The 8,728-nt window shown below is 33.6% G+C and overlaps 1 protein-coding gene across 7 annotated transcripts; it reads right to left on the reverse strand.

Moving 5' to 3' along the window:
* Positions 1–631: 631 nt before the first annotated feature.
* LOC122581276 (protein-tyrosine sulfotransferase-like) lies at positions 632–8,192 on the reverse strand. 7 transcript variants are annotated; one of them, XM_043753476.1, is made up of 14 exons: positions 7,847–8,192; positions 7,538–7,615; positions 5,888–6,050; positions 5,724–5,795; positions 5,107–5,395; positions 4,840–4,980; positions 4,660–4,764; positions 4,443–4,575; positions 3,266–3,309; positions 2,835–2,873; positions 2,613–2,732; positions 2,215–2,358; positions 1,574–1,702; positions 632–713 (listed from the first exon to the last, which is right to left on the reverse strand). In XM_043753476.1, exons 2-14 carry the CDS (start codon positions 7,584–7,586, stop codon positions 702–704), a joined length of 1,440 nt encoding a protein of 479 aa, XP_043609411.1. In that variant the 5' UTR covers positions 7,587–7,615; positions 7,847–8,192; the 3' UTR covers positions 632–701. The 7 variants fall into 7 exon arrangements, with proteins under 7 accessions (XP_043609411.1, XP_043609408.1, XP_043609405.1 ...); XM_043753473.1 differs by lacking the exon at positions 632–713 and adding an exon at positions 1,172–1,282 and having other exon boundaries at positions 5,888–6,034; XM_043753470.1 differs by lacking the exon at positions 632–713 and adding an exon at positions 1,172–1,282.
* Between the last annotated feature and the right edge of the window lie 536 nt (positions 8,193–8,728).

The raw sequence follows: 8,728 nt of genomic DNA on the forward strand, positions 1-8,728 counted from the left end.
GTGACATGGCTGTGACACGGTTGTCGGGAGTGGTTTCAAAATTGAGAATTGACAAATATGTAATATCATTAATTTTAACCCTTCGAATTATAGAGTCTAACGTTCAATTGAAAATGAAGTTGTTTTACCAACATTGTACAGTGTATAATAGCGGACGTAAGATTATAAGCAAAACATCAAAGCTATTTCTGAGAAAATAAAATACAATTTAAACAATTTATGGTTAGCAACAATGTAATATGACTTGGCAGCGCTAAAAATGAGATTTGGCTTTTGGATTATGCACTCATCGACTCAAGTTAAATGGTATATGGTTTCCACTTTGTATACTACATGATCGAGTACATGTTTATTTCGTACTAAAAAATTGACAAACGAATACCCATTAGGGGTGAGAAAAACCAAAACGAAATTTTAAAACCATAAAAACCGGAAAAAAAAAACCCAAATCAAACCGGACTCACCATTAGTAGTAAACTATAACATTTTATGTGGAACTAGAACCGCATAATAATATAATAATGGAAATATGAACCTACAAATAAACCTAATATCACATGACATGAATTTATACCGATCCATTAAAGAGTGAGGATATGAGCAATTTCCCAATATGTATGAGTTAATGTGAGGTGACATTATCATGTGATACGACACAGCAATTACAATACAATGGACAAAGTATGAAGTAGATTGTAGAGTCATGTATATACCTGTATGAGGATAAAAAGACTATTTTTAGGAGTAGTTACGTCATATAATGCGTTAGTGAATGACATGTTAATTTGTAGGTTGATATGTTGAATAAGAAACCATTTTACATCCTAGACCTCTTTACATATAATTTTAGAACCGAGTACGTGATACCCTGGTTAGGCCAAATATATCTAAGCAAAAAAAGAATTGCCTTTTTGAGAAACCTAAATAAGAAAAATCTAATCCATTTACCCGCTTAGATATTAAAAAAGATGGCAACATGAAAATGCTTGGTCAAAGGGAGATCAAAAGCTACAAACTTTCCCATGATTATAGAGGATTTACCCCCATTACCAATTAACAGATATCATGTGAACATATTTTTTTTCTTTTGCACATTGAGTTGGTTTCAGACTTCCATCTTCCCTTATAAACAAAAGGCCCTTCAGTGATACACACACAACACCTTTGATAATTATGAAAAAAAATTGTTTGTGTATTTAAATTTCCAAAATGGAAAGGAAGACACAAAGTCAACACTTAGATTCCACTTAACACAGCTAAACATGATGCAACAAAAACACATCTGCAACCAGAAAGAAAAAGATTTTTTTGTAAAGAAAGAGTCAAATATATACCAAATCCTCATGACACTTGAAGGTAGCTCTTGAGCCTTGAGGAACATGTATTAGTATATAAAATCACCCATAAGTATATTGACATCCATTTTCCGCATCGTTAATTGCAAGACTCATTTAAATCACTGAAGTTCAAATCAGAAAAATTGGCCCACTTGACTGCATGTGGGTAAATTTCAACTCCTATTAACTTTGTATGCCAGTTTGGGTATAACTTCATTCAACTAAAATTTTCATACCTTAATTTTAGATATTCTTCTTTTTGCACTTTTATAGAAGCAAATCAAGGAAACCAAGAATGTGAAACCAAAACAATAAACGGCTATCCATGAAGAGTCTATCTTGGTAAGCATCACATGCCACTTCTCCTGCAATGAATCCATGGAAAAAAGTCAGAACATAGGCTTGATCACCCTCACAAGTTATAAATCGAACGTATCCGGGATTCTTGTCGTCAAGAGGGTAAGCCGAATAAGAAGTCTGACTAGAGGGGGCTATAATAATCCATTTAGTTATGAAGGAAACAATCCAAGTTTATCTTTAACAGGTCGAACAGCTAAAATTACTTTTAAACATGATAAAAGATTTGTACTACTATTGTCATAATACATTTTTGCTATAGTATTTAACGCTATAATGGTTAATAACTCAGACCGGCCTGTTTTCAGCCCATACTAAAAATCACCCCTTTGACCTGTTGCCAAACCCACATGACCTGCCGGAATGCCTGTTTTGCCATCTCAAAGTTTGACCATAACTCCATTTTTGAGAATGTAAAATTAGCTTTAGAGATAAATGGCTGAATATTTTTTGATAGAAAAATAATCCAAATGCGAAAGTTAAAGATAAATACAAGTTTTCACAGAAGATCTGAACTTACAGGTGTGACAGAATCTTGCAATTTCTGTTCCATAAGTTGATGCTGCTTTTGAAAAATTCCCTTGGCATATTTGTAGAGTTCCATGTCAAGACTATTCAGAGATATAATCTCTTTGAGGAGTGCATCAGGTATATGCCGTCGTGCCTGAAGATTAAGTCCAGTATATAAGTAGAAAAGGCATAGAGTTTGTTACTTTGTTGGTTGTCGATTGTTATATAGTTTTGAATTGCTATGCTTGACTTGGCATAGTTAACAACTATTTGACTATTTGTCAGCTTTACATAACATACGGATAAATAAAGACATCAAAGTAGATGAGAGTTGTTTGCCAAATTCAATAATCAACTTATGTTGACGAAATTACGGCCATATGCAGTTAAACCATACTTTAATCTTACCTCCTTTGTAAAGTTTGCTGGGAAGATCCTTTTCAAAGAAGCAGTACGCCGTTGTGATTGGGATGATCTTAGGGAAGAAATGCAGGTCTCATAGGTTTCCATAAGTTTTCCCACAGTCATCTAATCAGGCGACAAAATTCTCAGTCCCATCTTAAATATAGCTTATTATTTTACTTGAATGAATAAAAGTGTAAAGAAAGTGGCGACATGAAACGGGCTTACATTTTTGCCTTTTGCTTTAGTAGTTGATGAACTATTATCCTGTTATGCATGCAAGTTAAGTCATCATCAACCTTCAATGATAATTCACATGACCTTTGCAGTTTATTGAAAATAAGAGGTGGCAAATTTGACCCATTTACTTACTGAGGCGATCAAGCTTAAACGAAAACAAGTATCACGGGGAAACATACCAAAAGTAGGCTTTCAATGTATAAACCCCCAAAACCATTGTACTAAAAAAGAGTTGGACTATAGCTAATATTTGTAATTTTGTATTTATATATTTGACACTAATTGCCTGTAGAAAAACATAAAGAGCGTGGACAAGATAAAACCCAAGCAACCATTTTCAACCTGTAAAAAATTCTGTTTTGACCGGCTAAACTACGCACACATTATGTCACCTCTACTAGATAATCATAGCTTATAACCTGATTATCAGTTGTATCAATGCTCGAATCAGAAGGGCCCTGTTCTGCATCACAAGCGTTAACATAGTTCAGAAGAGGCTATATAAGCCGATAACAAGAGGAAGTGCAGAACATGATATCAGCAGAATATATTATAGAAAGTAAATACTTTCATTCAGCCAACTTCTTGTCAAATATCACTAATGAAAGCAAATCAAAGCAATTTTACGTTATAATCAACTAAAAATATCCAAGTACACTTAAAAGATCAACAGTTGCATCAAAACTCATAAAAAATCAACAGTTGCATCAAAGGTACCATAAGTACAATAAATACAAAAGAGTTACTACCAAAATTGGATACCAAAAATTGATTATAACTTTCTTGAGGGCTTGAGGCATCACTTTTAAAGTCAGTTCATCCTAGTAATTCCTCTTCAAAAGGAGAGCAAGAAATACAAGAGAAGAAATCTTTTTAATCAACCTATTAATGAGAAAAAAAATGCAGCAATTCTGAGACAAAACTCCACAGCAGAGAGAAGGTGTAATGGATAAATGCTTGTGGGGTCGAGTATCTATCTAACCGGCTGTTTCCAATATTTATACTGCACTTGGACTCAGAGAGAAAGGTGGTAGTTATGAGATAGAACGGAGCAGCCATGGATGATAACTACGTTAGCCTCACATTCATACAACCGGACTATGTTCATGTAAATAGTTATCAAAAATTCAAGATCATCTTGTGTAAGGGCTAGAGTAGTAGAAAATTGTTGGAACTTTAGATGAAGCATATCTGTTTTCAATATTTGTATTGAGGTTTTAGCTCAAAGTTTCTACTATGGGCACTTGCACTTGTGTTCATTTCGTGGATTATCTTAACTGATGATAAATAAACTTGAATCAGGAGAAGACTATCATTTAGGGAGCAAAACTAGTAAGAAAATGTAGCAGATTAACTAAGAAGAACACATAGAAGACAAAGAAGTTGGTGATAACCATGCTAATCTCCATATGAAGTACACGTGGTCCAAAATAGCTTCCCAAAGGTCAAACTTTTTATGACAATAAAATCCAAGTATTTAACCCGTTTTGATCATCCAATAGAAATGCTTATATAACATGATTTCATGATGGTCCACAAAAGAAACCTAATGTAACAACTGGAAGCCATAGTTGAAATAACAATGGCAACATTTACCTGCTGTGTCATTATTTACAGCGGATTCCAATAACTGAGATATGACTTGCGCACCAACCACATTTGCAAACATAGTGGCAGATTCTTTGTGGTCCTCTGTGATTCCGACATACAGCATATCGTCCAGCCTTCTCTGCAAGAAACCACAATTACCCCATAAAGACAGAGGGCACTCATCAAGTAGTGGGGTAACATATAACACCTTTATCATTATTACCTTTGCAACTTCAAGCACATATTTTCCAAGAACCTGATGGGTGATTACACATTGGCGCAGTTCATGTGCCTCATGGATATTAGAATTATTTGTCAAACCCGCAACCTAAACCAATAGCATTTTATCATAAATCATTATTTTTATCTTGTTAGTCCACAATTTGTTGAAGAAGATTTTTACCTGGAATGTGGCACCATTGTGAACAATGTCCATAGCTACAGGGTGACTAATGTATTCATGTAATGGCATAACTATTTCCTCCATATCATAAGAATCATTTCCATGAGCATAAGATGGACCGTTTCTTTTTTTAACGTCTCGCTGTTCATTACATCAAAGTAAACACATTCATCAGCTGCATCACATGGAACAACAGAAACATAACTTATCCGGAAATGCATAAGAAAAAAGGAAACATCCGATAGCTGATAATAATGCTAGTCCTACCCGAGAAAATAAATCCTCCCTCATCCAAGGAACCAGATACTTCCATGGCCAAATCTCAAGTGTGCTTATACCACCATTTTTTGAGCGCACCCGGTTTGACATTTTTATAACTGAAGTCAAATTTGGATGCACCAAAAACCTAGCAGCTACCTCTATAGAAAACTCATAAGCACTAAAAACACGCTCAATCGGGTCCCTTAGAATTGTCACTACTGAAGTTTTCTCTCCTGGAAGCTTGGACATCATGCTATAATCATCATGAGTAACCAATAGCCTGCAACCTGGTTTGCTGCACACCCACACAAAAAAAACCTATTAAAAAATAAACATACTAATATCAAACAAAATTTATAAAAAATACTCCACCTATCCTAAAATAAGTGTCCACTAGAAAAAATGCACCGAGTTTTAAGAATGTTCAATTATGACAATTTTAAGTAGTAAACTGTCTATGTTACCGCTTTAGATATGCATTTATGTGAAAACATTAAATTTAAGGTATAATAGAACTTGGTAAATCATTGTAAAAGCGGGCATTCTTTAACTGACAAACTAAAATAGAAAGGTGGACATATCTTTTGGAACAATGGGACTAACATTCAAGTTTAAGAACTTACTGGGGATCAAATCGCAACTTATCGTAAGATCTTGGGCATTCTAGAGAACTAGAATACAGTTTCTTTAAAAAGCTGCACATAGACATTACAGTATCAAAAATATTCATGTTAATGGTCATAAAGGAACCAGGTACTTAACTAGGAAAAAAATAAATGACTGTTACCAGTGAAAATAAGTTCGCCCTCCGGTTCTAGGGACGTGAAGAAAAAACAACAAATCCTTGAGAATATGACCATCTTTGGTATCTGACTGAAGGGAAGAAGACGCCCATTGTTTGACAGAATTTTTGCAGTGCTCGAAATTGTATGAGCTAGAAGTTGGATAAACTGTAAGAGAAATAGACAACCCTTGAAACAATGATGATAAAAATGACAGCAATATAAATGTAGCAACAGTTAAACACATTTTTATTTCCACAACAATCAGTAAAATCTTTACTTTAAACATTAATGAAATGTTATATTTTTACAGAATAATTTCCATTAGTAGTTAAATCCAGAAACATTTATTACGTGACCATGATATTTTTGGTACTTTTTCTTAATTAATAAGGGCACACATATTCCTTGATGCTTGATAGAAGAATTGAGATCTTGAAAAAAACTGCGTGAAAGTAACAAATAGGTTTATGCTTATTTGGAGCATAAGAAGCCAATAGATTAATACCATATATTGGTTGGACAAGATTTTTGTGATATTTTCATATTCATTATAGCAACAAAGGATGATAGAAGGGATCATTAAAACTCATTATGTATGAAAAACACACAAATGGTAGAAATGAAACATGGATTGTCAAAGCAAATCAGAAGCATCCTTAGTCTATGCTAGTTGTGAAGAAAAGAGATATCTAGTTACTCGTTCAACAATGATAACTGATTGATGAAGACCACATAAAACTCATTTATGTATGTTTCAAATGTGTGAAAAGCAGACACAAACAAATCCCCTTTCGTTGACTTTTTTTAAATATGGTGATAATTATTAATTAGTAGCATACGCTAATGTGTGAGCATGAAAAACAGGTTCTTAGTTTCTGTTAGAACTAGTCTTTACGTCTTCATTATCATCATGTCGTTCCTTATCTTCCTACTGGGGTGTAAGTTTGTAATTCTATTGATCAACTTCGTTTAAAGAAGATACCTAGTTGAAGAAATTTGCCTATTAGTATTCATCATCCGAGACATGATTGAAACCTTTAGTAGAAGATTAGGCTATTCTGTAAACGAATACTCTGCTGTTGCTCTACTACCTATTTTGCCAAAGCATGAGTGTAGGCGGAAACAAACCAAACAAAAAAGCGTCACCAAAACCCTTAATACTCAACATGTTTACGGCATTAATTGAAAAACATGTTGGAATTATGGGACGATGATAACGTGTATCTCTTTGACTTGCTTCAACAACCTATTGCTCTCCCTTGCTGATTTGGGTTGTAGAAAACCAACGTTATATTTCACTACTAATTATATACCCCATATTTTCCGGCCATCAGTTTCCATCGTGACAAAGATGGTAAACCAAAACAAGATGTATAGACCCCGCCGACACAAAAAGATGATCAATGAAACAGTACAACAACAGAACCCAAGCCCTGAGCGGGGTACGGGGGAGGTGAGCCGTAGACGGTCTTGCCTCTACCCAAAGTTAGAGAGACCGCTTGCATAAGGACCTCCGGCCAAGATGGGGTGATCATTGAAACAGTATCCATATAAAAAACAACAACTGGAAATTCCATACATCTCACACTTACAACAATTCATTACAAAATTTATCAAGTAATTGCATACTAAAAAAATAAAAAAGTGCATACCTAGAGCAAAAATCATCACCAATTGAGCAAGTCTCAAACAATGCCCCATTCTCCATTCACAGTTTTCCAGATCTTCAGCTTAACAACAAAAGTAACTAAAATAACTAAATTATTATTTTTTATATAACAAATTAGAAAGCCAACTTTCCAAAAAAAAAAGAAGTATTTGGCAGAAAAATTAGTACCTTTAATCTAAAGTTTGTAACTTTAATATCTAAATCATATTCTGAACTAATGGGAAGACATATAATGAGGTTTTTAATAATCTTAATTTTGTATCTATATATAAAAAGATAGTTTAGAGAATACCTGTGATTTATTTATTTATTTATGGAAATAAGAGATCTTAGTGCTTATAAAAATTTTCCTTGAATTGTGTTGTTGGACCAAACTTCAAAGATCATGGTGGGTCATCTCATCTAGAAAGCAAGTCTCCTTTTTAGTTTTATATGTATATGTATGTGTGTATGTATATGTATGTGTGTATCTCTGTCTCTCCGGCGGTGGCACGGCGGCGTAACGGAGGAGAGAGAAGCCGGAGGAATGTTTGTTGAAAGCTTAACAGAAGTCTTTACTTTTCCTGTTGAATTATTGGATTTTTTATAATAACTTTCATTAATCAATTCACCTTTTTATTTATTATCCTAATTAATGAATGAATGAATTGATAGTGGCATACTGGCATATATTATTCGTGTAATAGGATGGTTATAGCGCCATATTGTGTGACAAAATGTTAGTAGAATATAATTCATGGCGAAAGACAACGTAAACTAGATTTTCTACGTGTAAATGATTCGTAATTTTAAAAAAAAGTTGAATATAGTAGTTCTATAAATAAACTTATCATTCGCGTGTTGGGGTTTAAATAGGTTATTCATCGTCATTGATGTATTTTATATTGTTCCAATAAGAATAGTAAGTAAGTTAGTAAAGTTGTATATTATAGAGATATCTTTTTGATTGATAAAAAATTTCATAGTTGCAAGACTCAATAAAAAGAAAAATGAGTAGATAATTTAATGTATTATGCATAAGAGATTTTGTACTTTGTATTCTAAAGAGTTAAGAAAGGTAAGAAATTATAAAAAGTGAAGTTGTATATTCTGTTTAGAAAGTTGTAAAAGCTAGGTTAGTGATGTTAATTCTGCATGATAGAAATTACATCAATGGTACTTAAGATTTATATTT

The sequence above is a fragment of the Erigeron canadensis genome, chromosome 9 (assembly GCF_010389155.1).
Source record: "Erigeron canadensis isolate Cc75 chromosome 9, C_canadensis_v1, whole genome shotgun sequence".
Classification (NCBI taxonomy): domain Eukaryota; kingdom Viridiplantae; phylum Streptophyta; class Magnoliopsida; order Asterales; family Asteraceae; genus Erigeron; species Erigeron canadensis.